This window comes from Delphinus delphis, chromosome 3, assembly GCF_949987515.2.
Source record: "Delphinus delphis chromosome 3, mDelDel1.2, whole genome shotgun sequence".
NCBI lineage: Eukaryota > Metazoa > Chordata > Mammalia > Artiodactyla > Delphinidae > Delphinus > Delphinus delphis.
In genome coordinates, this window is record NC_082685.1 from 131,389,591 (window position 1) to 131,407,811 (window position 18,221).

The window sequence follows — 18,221 nt, forward strand, 5'->3', positions numbered from 1 at the left end:
CCTTTCTTTCATAAGATGCAATTTAGTGTGATTCACAAACCTGGCGAGTCCTAGAGGTCCTGTTCTCCAAGCACAGTCCTCCTGCACTTAACTTCCCAGGCCTCGATCACGGCCAGGTCCCGAGGCAGTGAGGACAGGGGACAGGGCTGGTTCTCAGAGGGGATATCACCGCCACCTCCTCCTCGGCTCAAGCACTTGTGCCTCTGTTCTCAAATAGGAGTAACCCAAGCTGTGGGGTCAGCTGACCTGGGTTCAAATCCCAACTCTGCCTCTTTCTGGCTGTTGCGACCGTCACGGAATGTCTGGAAGCCTCAGTTTCCTTGTTTGTGAAATGGTTTTGTAATTGAGTTCTGTAGATAAAATAATGTACGTAACGGCCAGTTATAGTACCATACCTAGAGCAGAATACACACTTGAAATCTAAGTGGTAGGAAAAAGAAATCCGTCTCAGCCCAGGATCCATGCGTGCTTAGTTGCTAAATGTCATCACAGAAGTGACAGGGGTGCAGAGAAGGGACCAGACACAGGGATCAGAGCATCGTGGAAGGTTTCACAGGGCAGGGAGGAAGACAAAAAGAGTAACCTGTACCACAGAAAACAAGACTATGGTTTGGTCATACATTTCTCGACAGTCAACTTTACCCATTCTGGTAACAGTACACTTCCTAATAATGCTGTTGGATTTCAACAAGGAATAACACAATGAAGATTGATTTGCTCACTACTGTGAGTCCACTGTTCACATGAGATCGTTCGTTCTACGTTTGGATAACCTGCTTCCGGGTCTCAGAGGCGCTGGCACAGAGCTATGGCTCTATCCTCCTTTGTATATCTTTTTTTTTTTTTTTTGGCTAGTCCCTCTGTCAATTTTAAAATTTATCCTTATTTTTATTTTTAAAACAAAAAATACATTCAATCATTCAAATTCAAACATATACAAAGGCATGTAAATAAAAATCTCCCTCCCACCCCTAACCCCCTGCTGCCCAGTTCCCAGAACCCAAAGCAAACAATGTTACCTTGTTACTAATTGTTTGTCTCTACTTTTAGAAATAATCCAGGCATATATAAGCAAACATAATTGTTTTCTCTTTTATTCAAAGGGTAGCATATAAAATATGATTCTGCCCTTTTCTTTTTGTCATGTAATTTTTCTTGGGAAAATTCTATATTGGTATCTGAAAATCTTTGGGTTTTTTTTAGATGATTGACACCTACAGTTTTTAATCCTTCAGATAACTGTGCAATTTATCATGGGATCACCTGTCAGCATGGGTACCTAAAAAGTCAAATTTTCTTCCCATGGATTCTAGAATAGGAGCTATTACAAAGCACCACATGTTAAGAAAACTGCCTATTTCCCCAGGATTACAGGTTTTACTTTCCTCATGGGTATTTTTGTTCAAATACAGGACAGCAGACGTCAATAAAATCATTATTAATTTGGTAAGCAAAAACAGAATTCCAAGCTGTCTTCAGATATTCTGGTAGAGAACAACTTCCTGAACATACTGGTATTTAAACTCTTTAAGAGCAAGTTGGGAGCCTTATGGAAAAGGGCTGATCTCTGGAGAGCTGAGCCCCTGCCCACCCCAGCAGGAGAAACTTGGTCGGTCTGAGCAGCAGTGAATTAGGCTTCGAGTCAGAATATGCAAGGATGCTGTGCCAGGGTTCTGGAACCAGGATGGGGGTTTGGACCTGAGGCCGGGCTGGATGGGGAGAGCTGGCCAAGACAGGTGCCAAGGTGAGAGCGCCGTGGCTGACAGTGGGACCTCCCGCCTGACGGGGACTGGAGCGTGGATTCCTTACAGCTGATGAGAAGTTCTTATTATTTAAACCCTTCATCTCATCCCTTCTCACGTAATCACAGGGGATCTATATTGTTCTTACTCTTGCCATGCATTGGGCTCAGGGCGTTTCATATGTCATTCAATTCTTGCAGTATTTCTGAGAAGCAGATACTCTATCCCACTATGGATAGAAAACTGGCTCAGAGAGATTAAGTGACTAGCTCAAGATCACACAACGTTTGGGAACATTGCTATCATTTATTAAGTACCTACTTCTGGAATTTTTATCACTTCCTATGGTTATTCAGAGAGGGAGTACTGCCAAATAGTTAAGGACTGTACATACTAGTTAATCTAATACTCTCTAATAAAATCTAAGTAGGCCTATCATACAAATGAGGAAACTGAGGCTCAGAGATGGGTTGGTGAGTTGCCTGAGGTCATTCAGAGAGTAGACAAGCTAGAATATGACCCCTGGCTCCAATGTGTTGCCTTTCTCACCGATATGCTGGGTCAGCTTCCCCACTGTGCTCACAGAGAAGTCCAGCAACTCAGCAGTTGGTTAAGTCCTGAAAGCCATTTCCTCGAGTGACTGAAAATTTAAACCACTAGAAAAATAAGATCTGATGCGTCTGACCATTTCAAACTTAGAAATCATTTCCAGATAGGCTGATGGGACCCACAGCAAAGGAATACCATACACACACCTTGTGTGTTTCTAAGCCTCTTAGAAGTTGAACTGCCTTTAATAAAAGAGGCCACTTTTGGAAGCTCCATCTCTGCCACTGGAATGATGGGATTGGGACATCCTAGGGTCAGGACCAAGTAGGAGGAACTGATGATCCCTAGAAAGGCTTTAGCTATGATCCAATCCTAGATTAACTGCCCACCAACTCAGAGGCCTGGGATAGACGTGAATCCTCAGCTGGGTTTTCCCATGTTCCTGCCCCCAGACCCCTAGCATGGCACCCTTCTGCACTCTGCCTAGAAATCTACTCCACCCACCTCAGACTCACCAGAGCCTACCGCGTGGAGCATTGTTAGAATTCTAACAATGCTCCACGTGGTAGGTAGAAGCAACCTGTGACCAAGGGGAACTTGTCATGGCTGATTCTGACCCTGACCAAGTGGAATTAAACCTTTGACTTGACATTAGCTCCTGTGGTTTCCTTTCTTCCCTCAAACACCCTCTAAGAGAACTTCTCCTTCTCATGCCCCACCCCCTAATCCCAGGCCACAGGTGATTTGTCCAGCTTGGGTCAGGTGTCCGCCACTGGCCCAAGGAAACTTATGAACTGCAAGATGGCTTGGCCGTTTTAGATGTATTAGAAGGTGCTGAGAAAGCCTAGCCACAGGAGAAGAATAAAATAGACCCATAAAGAAAAGAAATTGACAAATTAAAAAGCCCCACGTAGAGGGCAAGCTTAGTTCTTGTTCTTAGTACTTAGTCCCAAAAGATGGGACTTTTGGCCCCGTGTGGGGTTCGCCAGGTTCCGGTACCCACCCGTGACCCTTTACATTCTGGATCAGGCTGGTTTGAGCTGGCAGCCAACAGCATCAGTTTCCAATGGAGACAGCGTGTGAAGTGCTTTCCTTACGTACCTACTATGCGTCAGGTGCTGGGCTCACGACAACTATTATTTCAAAACGTCTCACTCACAATTTATTGCTATAAGCTTAATAGTTACTGAAGTTACTAACATAAGCAGATACTCAGTGGGACCGCCCAAATGGCTTATAGATTTAAATTAATCAAATTTACTACAGAATTTCATGAACAATTTATATGGCAACTGCAGATGGAAGCTTAAGACAGTGAACTCACTCTTCTATCTTTCTGTTTAAGTCTTTCACATTAAATAAATGCCTCCTTGACTACTGGAGAAAACATAATTATAATATTCCATTGAAGCTGAGAAATAAAACAACCTTTGTTTATTTTTAAAAGATAAACATGGCTGATCTGCACTAATCGTAACATTTTGAAGGAAAAAAACAATATTCAAGATTTTTAGCCTGTAAATAAATAGTATCCTGTTTTACTTATTCTGTTAGCCAAAGATAAGGTTGGAAATGAGAAAACTGGATAATGCTTATGGATTTAAAAGTATCAGACATGGTATTCGATTCTGAGGAAATAAGGGCATAAATGGAAAAAATGGCTTAGTAAATGAATAGAAAAAATGAACTTAGGAAAGAATGACATTTAAAAGTTTATACAATAAACTTTACATGCTTGACTTGAGAGACTAAAACATTTTTTCAAGTCCTTAATGATGAGAACAGCAGCAAAATTCAAGACAATTAAAAATCGGCATTTAAGAATCTGCTGTATTGTCGTGAATAAATCTAAGACGACTGTATCAGTGAAGCCTAAGAAAATCCCAATTATGACTCTATTCAAGCCAAGGAGCACTGACTTTCCGTTTCATTTTCAAATGTGTTCCCTTATTCCAGTTTTAAACTGTACCTTCAGATACAAAAGCCTCGAAGAGAAACAGGGTTCCAATGCACGGCTGTAGAACCAGTCTCGCTGCATTAGACTTGCAGCATATAAACGACTCTGTCTCTAATTAAAATAGCAAAGCCAAGCTCAAGTGCATGCCCTCCTGTTCTAAATACATCATATATCTGAAGTATAAATTATAGAAATAAAGACAAATAATGGCATGAAGGGCATGATAGTTTATTTTAAAAAACTGTACCACACTGATCATAATGACCAGCATACACATTATGATGGCTTTTCTCTTGGGTATTAACATTGCAGTATTTTTGTATACTGAAATGTTTCAATAGGACCAAGAACGTTAGAGATATAAAGATCTTAGATGAAAATGAACACTAATAATTCCGGTGTCCTACCCCACAGAATTAATTTAAACCCCTTATGAATCAGTGGCATTATAATGTTATATAGTTATGAAGGATGAAAGTTTTCTTCTAAATAGGCAGCATGAACTTATACTTCCTTTTTCTTTAATCTTTAGTTTTTATAATTTAAGCTATGTCCACCCTGGCCAAAGCACAATCATACAAGACACCTCAGATAATTTCAATGCTACCATTGCAAAGTTTAGTGATTTTTACTTAAACAAACAAACAAAATCAAACCACTGCCAAAAAAGGAGGCAAGTAAAACTGATTTTCCAATCATTTGAAAAGCATAGTGCTTATTTGTCCAATACAGACTCAAACTTAAATTAAATGCTATCATTATAATCTCCAAACTTCTGCAATAAAATTAACATTTATATATATATATATATACACATATATATATATATATATATACACACACACACATATATATATACACACACATATATATATATATATATATGGGTTTTGTTTATAGAACTGTATTTTGCAATCAACAAGAGAAAGTTATTTTTTAAAGAACAATATATTTGGTTACAGTTCCACATGTTGGTAGTAGAGACAAAGCCACATGATGTTAAATCTGGCTCTAAGTTACCTAAGGTATAAAATTTTGATCAAAATTATGATACTCTGATCTTAAAAATTCAACCCATGTGAGATTACTTTTTAGAGTAAATGTGCTGTTGAGTAATCATTTCAATAACCTTCTCTTTGTATGACTATCTGCAAATTGACCCTTTTCTTTAATCAATGTGACTCACCAGCATTTCAAACTGACCTCTTTACTTCTATGTTACCATTTTTATACCCAGGGATTTCTGAGGCAGCATAAGTTTGACTTCATTAAAAACAGTAAATACTTTAACCTTTCAGTGACAGTTTTTAAATCTGTAAACTCAAGAATCACATTATTGAGCTCAGCAACTAGAAAAACATTGAGATTTTGGCATTTCTAACCAGAATCTCTTTGTGCTTTTTAAATTAAGCTGCTTTTGAATCGTTTTGGTATTTATCAGCCATCGTATTTCCCTTATAATAATAAAAGAATATACTTAAGGTAATTTTTAAGGTTAAATGTTCTGGGGGCTTATCAATACTTAAAAACAGAAACAAAAACAAATACTTTTTTCCGTCAGCATTTGGAATAGTAGAAATTATTTCTGGTCCCTCCTTAGATCAACCAACACTACTTTTCATCACGTATAACACTGAATTTTACAGACATCCCTGAAAAGTTTTTGATAAGTAAACGAGTGAATCACAGTGGAGTCTCCATCAGTTAACAGTGTAGATCCAGTAACAAAACAAAACAAAACAAAAATTACACTGAATGTTAAAAGAAAATCTTCAAGCTAAAAAAAAGAAAAGAAAAGAAAAGAAAACCCTCCTTAGAATTAAAACCGAGTGTGTGTTGTCACTGATTCTGTGCTCGTGTCTCCAATTGATTAGACTCCTTCTCTGGGTTATAAGACATGTTCGATGAAATCTCCACACCAAGTTTCCAGGACACTTGAGTGAAGAGGCTATGCTACTGTAGCATCTAAGGGAACAGAGTGGCACCGTTTTCTTCCCTAACAAACACCACATCCAAAGATGAGCATGCGTGTCCCTCCACTGTGCTCACCAGCATGTATCAGGAGACAAAACTTGCTGGGCAAACTGATGACAGCTGATCCTCCCACCCCACCCCCCAGCATCAACAGGAGGTTCCCAGCAGTTTGTCATTATGTGCACTGGCCTTTCACTCTTTCAGTCAGAAAAGTTGTGGTTACTTTAAAAAGGGGGTGGGGGGGTGGAGAAATGAAAAAACCAAGAGTCTAAAGGCACAAAGTCGCATAGCTGCTCTAGTTGGAGTTTGTAAACAGAGAATAAGTTGAATTTAGGTAATCCCAATCTGTGAGAGTAAAAAGGCATCCGCAGCAGGCTTTTATCCAGCCAGCTTCTTTGAGACCCTTCATGGGTTTTGAGGTCTACAAAGTATGCACTAAAATACCCATACTTCAAAAAGCAATAAGGCAAATAGTATAATCATTATTCCAAAAGTTACAATGGTAGTGTAGGCATACATAGTATAATTTAGTTACAATGTGTGGTACTGTTTCTATTATATAACCATATTAACTGCTTCTTTCCTACATAATTATATATTCAGCCGAGTTTCAGTTGAACACAAAACCATCCTTGTACCACTGCTGACAGTTGGCAATAGCTCTTTGATAGCAGTTTTTATTCTGCTGTAGAAATTATCCTTGAACTGAAAAAAAGTCCATAATCCAACCTCCAGTCATTAAACACTATCATATTTGTGAAGAGCCTCTTCCAACTTCTGCGTCACTTTTTGGAAAAATATTATTTGTTGTTGTAAGAAATGCTGCATCTGTGATTTAAAGTCTCTTACTCGAATTTGATGGAAGTGGTGAATTTCTGCCAAAGTGGCAAAAGAAATAGTGTTACAGCGATCCTGAATGCCATCAGCCTTTTGGATCTCCATCTTCCCTTCTTCCACGTGTCGCCTACTCTCCTTTACTTTGGTAAGAGCTCCTGTAGTTAAGACAAAAATTAATTAAAAAATATGTATGTATCCCAGTGGTTCAGCTACATAGTAAACAGAATGCTGGGCATTATAAATACTTGCCTGAACTATTTTAAAGTCCTTTGGCGTTTAAAGGGTTGGCCATAATCACTTATTAAAAAAGAAGAAATCTGGTAAAGTTCCTGAAAACACCTCCATTGCTGCAACTTCAGTTATCAAAACCAGCTTTTGCCATTGACCAAGTAGCTATAGCATGTTTCATCTCTTGCAGGCAGAGAAACTATAAATGACAGATATCAAACTCCAAGGAATTGTCCCTAAAAAGACAAACTAAGCAACTTTGCAGTTTTAACATTCTTAAGAGAAAAGGTGTGACACCATTATATATGCATATATTAAGAGAGACATTTATAAAGGGGAGAATACTGCATGCATGCCTGGTTTTGACTCCACATTCTATCAGGAGACCCGTACCTGCAGCATAATGGCCCTGTGAAGTAAAAATTTGCCTCCTTTTCTTTCTTTTCTTTTTTTTTTTTTTTGGCCATGTGGCATGTGGGATCTTAGTTCTCCAACCAGGGATCAAACCTGTGCTCTGAGCTTCATTAGAAGCTCAGAGTCCTAACCACTGGACCGCCAGGGAAGTCCCTCGCCTCCTTTTCTTTAGGAGCTGTAAAGATCAGTGAGTTTTGAGTCTGCCCTAGTGATGATCTGGTAATGAAGCCAGAAGGTGTCATAGCCTCCAGTCAAGAAATGTCTCACCAGAGGGTGTGTGCAAGGAGGAGGGAAAAGCACGGTCTCTGTGGCAGGTGCCACATGAGGGCAGACCCTCCCCTAGAAGCATAGTCATATGAAAACACAAAAGGTTGAGGATGCTTAGGGGGTAGGAAAAATAAAGACTATTCATGGGTTCGTAAAAATGATAAAGCTCAGATCACTTGAGCACAGCCAGCTCAAGAATTCAGAATACCTGACTCCACCTGGCACCCATTCTACTAAACCATGATGAAAGAGAGAAACGTCTAGGACACCTGGCTTGGAGGTCTGCGGACATGGTGATGCTACAGGGGGGGAAAGGTAGCCTGTTTAGAAGGCAGTGGGAAAGCTGAGCAACTTTGTTGTGGAAATGTTCAGTTTTAGCTGATGGTGAAATACACAGGGGAAAAGCCCTATATCTAAATTTCTTCAAATCTACAAAATAATATAGAGTAAACCTAGTATTAAATACAGCGCCTTTCAGAGCCTAAACAGCGTCTTTTTTTTTGGCACAGCTCAAAGACCCGAGAAATTAAAACCCACCGACAACAAATGTTATAGCTACGTATGTATGTATGTATATTTTCATTTATTTATTCTAAAGAAGATCTTTACCTGAAAAGCAGGTGAGCCCTGGAGTAGAGAAAATGCCCTGCTTCCCCTGTGACCACACAGCGGAGATGCCGTTCGTGTTAGCAGAGCTACAGGAAGACCCCTGACCCATTCCCCTAAGAAGCCATCGCCCTGAAAATACAGCGCTCTTAACATTTTCCCCATGGCGGACGGGACTCGGGAAGCAGTGAAACCTGCCTGCTTGTGGTCTCAATACTAAACAGAGAAAGGGTGCTCCCCCTCAGAGAGAGAAAATAATTTTTTGTAGCAAACTTATGTTCATTATATTTGTACAAGTGTCCTGTCCCGGTTTATATGTAAAAATTGAAGTTGAAGAGACCAGGAAAGTATGAGACAGAAAACTAAAAAAGAAAAGAAAAATATTTCAAAAAGATGGCTGAGAATATGAAATTTATGTTTCAAATGGTTGAGGGTGAGAACAAGAAGTCAAGAGAGCCAAGTCTCAGGAGATCTGACTGTTCATGTGATTCGGGGCCGAGGTGCGGGGCCCACCGTGCGAACACAGAGGACAGGCGCCAGCGCCCTGCTCCCGCAGACCCCCGGGCAGCTGTGCAGCAGCTCTGGCCTGTCCTGCGAATATGCTGCAGGTATTACTTGTTCTAGTCACTAGAGTCCAGCACAGAGGAGCTCAGAAACCTGGCCCTGAGCTGTGCCAATGTCAATGAACCTGCAGCTTGTCAGACTCCAGATGAGATCGCCATATTCTCAGAAATGACATTCTATTACACAGAACTGCAGACTGCAGACGTGCATCCATGAAACCAACTTACAAATGAACAAGACTGAAGTTTTCACAACCTGAATCACATCGGCATACATTTTCAAAACTCCTGGACACGGTACGAGTATTAAATCTCTGCAAGGTCTGAAGGCCTTTTGGCATTTGACACCTTTAAGCTTTCTGAGTGTACATACTAAAGGAGCCGAGAATTTAAGACTCACTTTTCTCCCAACTATAAGTTTATTTACTAAATAACACAGAGCCCCAAACAGTTGGGCTCTGGGGCTAGAATCTCAGCTTTACCAACATTTATGGAGGGTCTAGTGTAGAGCACAGAGCTGGCACACGGAGAAACTCACAAGAAATGTTCAAGTCCCCACCCTCCGGAAGCTCTCGAGGAAATCACCTTGCAAAGCACACTGAGGACAGGCACACAACCATGACATGAAGTGAAACAGGACCACAAAGCACAGAATTCTGCATAGGAGCTGAATATGGCTTTCTCCAAGATAACGTGATCATTTCACAAGGGAAAATGCTCGGAGGGCCTGCTACGTGCCAGGCAGTGCTGTGGACAAAGGGGGGAGGAAGGGCGAGAGGCAGGGAACAGGCGTAGATAACAGTAAATGGTAGCAGCCAAAAATAGTCACAATATAGGCGAGGCACTTTCCGTGTACCAACTCTCACCCTGCTGCTACTTTGCAACAGACATTGCTACTATTTTATGACAAGGGAACTGAGAAAGCCACCCAACCTCTTCGAGCCTCAAAGTCAGCGGTAACCCAGTAAGAGGCAGAGGAGATGGGATCTGAGTGTACAATGACTTCAAAGCAAACACTACAAATATTCAGAAAAGAAACTGGAGCCTGAATAGGCAAAAAAGCAAGGTGGGCGCTGGTGAGCAGGGTGCAGGGGATAAGGGCTGGGCCACTGAGGATCAGCTATCCCCTCTCCTCCCCTTGACCCCAGGTCTCCCCACCCCCTGCCCCAGAGCTGGGGCTCCCGCACTGCCCTTCTCCCTTCCCACCTTCCTTGCAGGTCCCGGACTTTTATTCTGACATGCAAGTCAGAAGACCTTGTGAGTATGTAAAATAAACCATATAGGTTTTGAAAATTTCCCTCTGGAATCTTACGAACCTCATTCAATTCACTAATTGTACCTGCAAAGCCTTTTAATATTTATAAGATGTCTGATTTTAATATTTATAAGATGTCTGATTTTCTTATCTTTGTAGCATATGATTAGGATGCCACAAAACATCGAAAAAGCAGTACATATTTCATTATTTTGAAAATGTAAGCTCAGACCTACATGGGGGAGGGGGGCCTCTCTTCCCCTGCCTCTCTCCCCCCCGACTTAGATCTTACTGGAAAGTTATATAAATTAAGAACTACCACCAAAAATAGTAACATACAACCCCTGGATGGGCTTTGCCTTTGTTTGCTCTAGTGCAGTTGGACATCCCAGCAAAAAATTATTTTGCAAACTAGGAAGGACAGAAAAAAATACTGAGGCGAGTAAGCACCCAAAGGCCAATTTTACTTGGAATTTTGGGTTAACGCACTTAATGCAATTCAAATCCATTAGCATAATGCATCAGGATTGCAAGTAGCAAGGAAATAGGAGGAGATATAAGATATGTTTTTTAAGAAGAGACATACTTCCTATCTTAGGGACTATTTTTTGATGTGACAAGATTTACATGCCTGAAACCATTAAAAAGCTATACAAGGCAGCATATGTATCAAACAGCATTCTATGAATGTACAAACTCTGGTAGAAGAGTGAGTGCTAGGTGTAATCAAAGAAGATCACGTCTCCACAAAACGGGACCCACGAATTTAGAGCAAGTTTTAAAATAACAACAGCAACAACCTCTTTTAACTAAAATGTAGCTAAACTGATTTTCCCCCAGATCCACCTTCAGAACAAAAATGATTAACAATAAAACAGGCTGATAGCAGTATACTTTTTGGGGGTGGGGGGCTGCACTGGGTCTTTGTTGCTGCGCGCGGGCTTTCTCTAGTTGTGGCGAGCAGGGGCTACTCTTCATTGCGGTGCGCGGTCTTCTCATTGCGGTGGCTTCTCTTGTTGCGGGGCACGGGCTCTAGGCGCGCGGGCTCAGTAGTTGTGGTGCGTGGGCTCTAGAGCGCAGGCTCAGTAGTTGTGGCACACGGGCTTAGTTGCTCCGTGGCATGTAAGATCTTCCTAGACCAGGGCTCGAACCCGTGTCCCCTGCATTGGCAGGCAGATTCCTAACCACTGCACCACCAGGGAAGTCCCAGCAATATACTTTTTGAAAAATCATAAGAGTTCCTGAGTTGAGACAGCAGTCCAGTTCTTCTCTAAGCAGCTGGCTGTTAAAGTTCAGGATGACAACCCCAAAGACCTTCAACGCCAAACCCCCCAAAAAGGAAGTTATCTTTTGTAAAATATTATTCAAAGTTTAAAAAATTATTTCCTTTAAGAAGAAAACCATTTTGCTTTTAAATATTCACCTTACAATCCTCTGGTTAGTTCTTCCTATACATTTTAACACTATACATTAACACTTCCTATACATTAAACACTAAGGGTTTAGTGTGTTTGCTTTCTTATGAGAAAGATAAAGTCAAGTCCTTCAGTAAAGCTAATTATGGAAGTTAATTAACTGGTTTACTGTCTGAGAGTGAACAGGAAAAAAAAAAAGTGACATCCTTTAAACAGCTCAAGCTATCCATCTGAACAAACAGCATGGGTGTTTAAACACTTGGGGATTGACAAACAGAACTATTGGGTTGGGCAAAAAGTTCACTCGGGTTTTCAGTAACATCTTAAGAAAAAACCCAAACGAACTTTTTGGCCAATCCAGTACTTTCTGGAGTTTCCCTGAAGCTTCCCTCTTACCCCCCTTCTACCCACTGCATCTCTAAATTCTGGGTTCTCTCAAGATCAAAGTGGGTACATACTTTTCCAATAGAAATTATATTACAAACATTGGTTTAGATGTAAGAAAAATAGTTTAAGTAATAGAACTAGCACTTGGGTTTTGTCACAAATGGCGTATTCTCGCAGTTTGCCGATTCTCAAACTGGGAATTATCTGTACACACTTCTACGCTTCACATATTTTCATACTTAAAATATTAAGTATCACAAGGAAGGCAGAGATAGCCACATTTTCAATCAGGTTTAGCTTCTAAGGAGTGAGAGTTGGAGAAAGAAAACTACTGGAGCAGAGTTAGATCACTACAGACTTGCTACTTCTAAGATAGCTTAAAAAATTAATTTGTAGCTTAAGAAACAACTGCAGAGGTACAATATAACCAGCTGTAGAGTTGTAACAAAGCATTACAGCATATTTTTAAGTACTCTCTCAGCCGTACTGCATTTTTTACCAAACCCAAGAGGAGTGTAAATAAAAGCTAAAACCATGGCCCAGAATCTAAAGAGCAGAGGGAACACACATTTTTATCATGCAATTGATAAAAAAACAGGCAAGGGTTTTCAAAACCTGTACTTTTTATGTGGCTAATTTAGAAGGTATCTATCCCCTGCCAGGTCTCTCCTCTCATAAACATCACATTGCTATCTTGCTTTCATAACAGAAAAGGAAAAACAAAGAATTAAGGGAGAGAAATGATAAAATAAAGCCTAAGAGGAAAAGTAGTTGCTGTTGTATTAAACAGAAGTCCCCAAAACACTCATGGGTAGGGCAGTGATTTTAAAATGAAAGAAAATTAGTGTCAAACACATAGCTAGTGGGAAGCAGCCACACAGCACAGGGAGATCAGCTTGGTGCTCTGTGACCACCTAGAGGGGTGGGATAGGGAGGGTGGGAGGGACATACAAGAGGGAGGGGATATGGGGATATACGTATATGTATGGTTGATTCACTTTGTTACACAGCAGAAACTAACACACCATTGTAAAGCAGTTATACTCCAATAAAGATGTTTAAAAAAATGAAAGAAAATTAAAAATAGGAGAGATCAGAGGGAAACACATTTTAGAATGGGAACCTAAGTACATAACTGTAAAACTGTCTCTCAGGCTAAAAGACAGACATTATATGGAATAATATATGGGCAAAATAAGATTTTACTATGAAAAGAAAATGGTGGAGGCAAGTATTAAATTCTGACATTAAATAAGAAGGGGCTGACAACACAAAGCAGTATTATATTCTTCATTTAAAAAAAAATAACAAGACAAAATAACAAGAAGGTAACAAATGAAAAACGGTTCAGCCTCCCCAAGTTACACAACTGAAAATAAACTCTTAAAGTGTATTTGAAGTACAGGAAAAAGTATTAATGAAAGTGGGGCAATATATTTCCACCACACCCAGGACTTTGCTTCCAAACAGGCAAAAGCAACCCAGCTCCCGTTCAGGACACCGGGCTGAGCTGGACACATTTCAGGTGTTTCTTCCTCAGAGGGTGGCTGAAAGGAACACAGAGACAGCCCCTCCTAAAAAGGCTTACAGGCTGAGAGGGAACCCTCAGCTGAGCACTCAATCTAATTATTAAATCAGTTGGACAAATTATTTAAATTTCTCCACAGGATAGAAGGTTCACCCAGGAACTGATCACCCTAAGCCTTTATTCCAAAGGGTGGAGAAGGAACCCTGAGGACTTCATTCTCATCCATCACTCTGTCCTGGCAAGGCACCCACTGGGGAAGCCGGGAGAGCTGATTCCTCAGTGAGAAGGGCAGAGTTGGGTCCCAGATTTTCTTTTTAATGCACAATAAGGGTTTTAGATGAGTTTTTGGTACAGTTTTCTCAGTCTCTCTAACAACAGGCTAAGTGACTTGTCCAAAGTCCCACAGCTAATTCCTGGCAAAGAACCCACCCTTCCTACCTGCCTGCCAGCCCTGCCACTTCCCACTCAACATACCAGGCAGGGCCTCTGCTCCACTCTGCTGAAAAGGGTCCTTCCTTTTCCATGTTTGGAGAGGTAAAAGGAAAACTAAACCAGTATTTCAACTTTGCTTTAGGACCTGCTATTAACAAAATCTCCCAGACTCCTTTGGCATTCTTAGCTGACTCTGTACATGCAAAATTCCTAACAGGTTCATCTGTATACTTATCGCAATTGCCCAGTCTCAGAGAAAGGCACTTTGCCTGCTTCACCATCACCAAACCCAGCAGAACTCATGTCCTAAATTCACTCCCAGCCCTCTCCTACCATCCGCTTGGTATCTTACAGTGTGAGCACAGTTTTAAAGCATGCTCAGGCTGGAATGAGCATCCTGCCTCATAATCCGCATGCACTCAATTTCAGAGGAATATTACACGTTGGTGGTGAACATAAAAACATAAAGAAATCAATCATATGACAAAGTTCATTAATATTATAACCTTAAAAGGCTCAAACTCAAACAAACTCATTTTATAGATTAATTACAATCCAGGAAGTCAGCACCATTTTTTCTTTCTTTTTTTTTTAAATTTATTGATTGATCGATTGATTGATTGATTGGCTGCGTTGGGTCTTCATTGCTGCGCACAGGCTTTCACTACTTGCAGCGAGCGGGCGCTACTCTTCATTGTGGCGTGCGGGCTTCTCATTGCAGTGGCCTCTCTTGTGGAGCACGGACTTCAGGCGCGCAGGCTTCAGTAGTTGTGGTGCACGGACTTAGTTGCTCTGCGGCATGTGGGATCTTCCCAGACCAGGGCTCGAACCCACGTCCCCTGCATTGGCAGGCGGATTCTTAACCACTGCGCCACCAGGGAAGTCCCAGCACCATTTTCAAAAGCATCATGTTATTTACACAGCATGCCATTAAATTACGTACATCAGTAAAACTGTTTAGGAAGCATTTTATTGCCATTTTGGTTTTTCTACAATGAGAGCAGTGAAGCTCTGGTGTCATGTAGTCAATTAGCACATTTTAAGAACCCACTACCAGCTGAACTAAAGCACATTAGCAAATACAGTCACACTACATTAAACTCTGCTGTATCGTTTGCTTCTGATTTGCAGAGAGAAAGCACTTTCCTGGCAACTTCTGACCCAGCAAAACTAGACAGGGGCAAAAAACCACTGCAGTGCCTCAGGCATTTTAACCAGGGAGGCCCTAAATTCAGCTGAAGAAGTTGTCCAGCTTCCTTCCAGTTTCCCTGGTTAAGGCCTCTCCTCCACCTCCCTCAGGCCCCCCAGGGCTTGCTGGCTGCTCCAAACGCTCCCAACCCACCAGTTTCTGCACCTGAACTTTGCCTTCCTTTCTTCAACCAAATCTCTTATTCTCAGTATGCTTTGTCCCTCCTCAGACCAATTATACAAAAGGCCCAGTCACTAAGCAACAGGGATCCAAAAGCTACATTTTCTCCCTTTAAAAAAAAAAAAAAAAAGCAAGCATTTTATTTAATTTTGAAATCATGACTGTGCCAGAAACATTAACTAGATTTTCTGTCTTCCCAGGGCCCTGCCCCAGAAAACCCAGACTTTGGTGTGAGGGACAGAACAGGAGACGGGCTGAAGGGCACAGGGACAGCTGCGCAGAAGTTGCCTGAGACTGGACTAGACCTGTTTTTCTTCATTCCCTCGTATGCGTAAAATGTTGAAAGAGAATGCTAATTTGGTCAATGTGGCCTACTTTGCTCTTATCCTCTCATCACTGGTACCCACCCCTCTGGGTCCCTGCTAACTCCCCATTAACTCTTTCCCCTCCCCTTTCCTTCCTCCTTTTGGTCTCCACCCACCCACTTGTTGATTCCTCCTTCCCCTCTCTGCTCCAATATTTACTTTTTGATTTTTTTTTTTTTTTTTTGAGTAAAACGGCTCAAAAAACAAAGGCTGGCATTACGTAACAGAGACAGGACGGCCGTCCATCCAGGCAAAACAGTCCCACGTGAGCACCTGCTCTATGCAAAAGCTGTGGTCTGCACCTCGCGGGGTCTCGTTTTCTTCTCTCAGAGGTGGCCAGGAAACTTAGACAAGGTAAGCAACTTTATGAGGTGTCAGCTGCACATGAACCTGGGCTGCCCAACTTCCCAGCCCAAGCAGTTCCCTGTACCTGCCCGATGGGGGCTGCCTCCTCCCTGAGATCTCAAAGCCCCATGGACCAGCCCCGGTACACAGCACGCCACGCCAAGTCCTCCAGAAGCCTCATCTCAGGGATAAGCAACCCCTGACCTGCCTCCAGGCCCTCAAAATTCTATTCCTGAATCACATCCTACTAAGTGGGCTCCAGATTTGGACCACATTAGTAAACTCTGGAGGGCACGAATAGTACTACTGAACTCAAGACAGTGACAGCAATTTTTTGAAGGGATTAAGTGTCCTTAGAGCCAAGAACTATCAAAATGCAAAGATATAATTAATTTAAGATTCACTTTCAATTCACAAAGAGAACTTCTGAGTCATTTTAAAAGGAGGGAAGAGGCTCTCGGGACAAGGATCATAAATTGCAAAAAGCAATAACAACAAAAACCTGGTTGCTTGATAATGAAAAAATTAATCATTTAAAGAACTCAAGCCTCTAGGCTTGGTTTGGTCCTGAAGGTACAAGAAGAAGTCGTTTGTTCTAGGTAAAAGCCTTATTATATCCTAATTAAGCAGCCCTTACAGCTTCATTCAGCAATCACCACAAGTGTAAGGGCAGAAGGACATTTCGTATGAATGAAAGCATTCACTTGAGTGCACCACATCTTAAAACATTTGATTACTTTTACTCACTATGTACATACATTCACACAGCTCACCTTGTTCCAAAAATGAAGAGGGAAATCACATGATTGTATCTCTTGTGGCTCATTTGGTAAAATAGGCTGTTCATCGCTAGGAAATTTTACATATAATAAACGTTCTTATGTTTCAGCTGATACTGAATATTAAATCTGTGATAAAGATACTAGGGTGATAGATTCAAGAGAATTCTGCAAAACAGTGTCTTTATTTCAGCAGCGTCTGGATACAATGGTGAAAATGTTGATTTGCCCATGGCCAAGCAAACATAGATAAAGACTTTAAAATCTGAGAATAAGAAAAGCATGTATCATTTTTTTTCTTAAAGGTTTTATACCCAGAAAATCATAATAATATAAAGTAGAAAGAATATCCTTGATAATCATGAACATACAATAAAACTTGAAAAAACAACTGATGTTGTAAAACAGAATCCATATAATGGTTTAAATTCAGAGAATACAGTTGATGACTGAGGTCCATTGTTCACAGTTCCTAATTTCCTAATTCTTTTGTTTCCTGATATACATGCATGAATATTGGTCTGTACAAATAAAGCGGCATTAGATATGTTCGCAAGCTGCCAGCACTTTGAATTGAAATGGCCTTTGACATACAACAAAACATACATGTACCTAAGAGAAAAGTGAACATTGGAAACTACCTTTAACCAAAGGTAAACCTTAGTTTCTTTCTTTCCAGAAGATAAAGGGAGGCCCAAGCTAAAATAAATCTAATAGAAGCTGCTAAACAGATAGGCCCCTCTATATGGGGCAGGAAGAGAGTGAGGTGGCACCGGCCCTTTAGAATGGAAACCAGGGAGATGTGAGCTACCCGCCCAAAGCCAGGATCCTTGATTGCCACGACTGCTTCTGAGAGGGCTGCAGTTCGTACTACAGTTAGAGTAATATTTTCAAAGACTCTTTCCTTCAAGTATTCTTCTCAAATAATGTCTAGTTTTTAACTTTAGAACTGTAATTGTAAACCCTGGTGTTAACCAACTGCTATTTAAGCTATGGTGGTACCAGTGGTGAGCAGCTAGGCCAGCATTAATCGCTTTCCTTAGTGCCGTCTGCTGTGGCCCTTATGACTGGAACTTCACATGGCTTTATAATCACTAAGCTTTGGAGACAATTTCTACATCAGCGGCTGTAAACTTAGGAACACTCTTGACCCTGGGGTTTTCCTGCTTCCTGACACTGGCAGGGACCAGGTTTCCACTGGCTCTGAGT

General features: G+C 41.1%; 1 protein-coding gene across 1 annotated transcript in view; it reads right to left on the minus strand.

Moving 5' to 3' along the window:
* Positions 1–1,312: 1,312 nt before the first annotated feature.
* SNX18 (sorting nexin 18) overlaps positions 1,313–18,221 on the minus strand; it is a 30,646-nt gene continuing 13,737 nt past the window's right edge. The window contains exon 2 of the mRNA XM_060009494.1: positions 1,313–7,214. Coding sequence (XP_059865477.1) covers positions 6,961–7,214 — 254 coding nt within the window. The 3' untranslated portion in view covers positions 1,313–6,960. The remainder of the gene's footprint in view (positions 7,215–18,221) is intronic.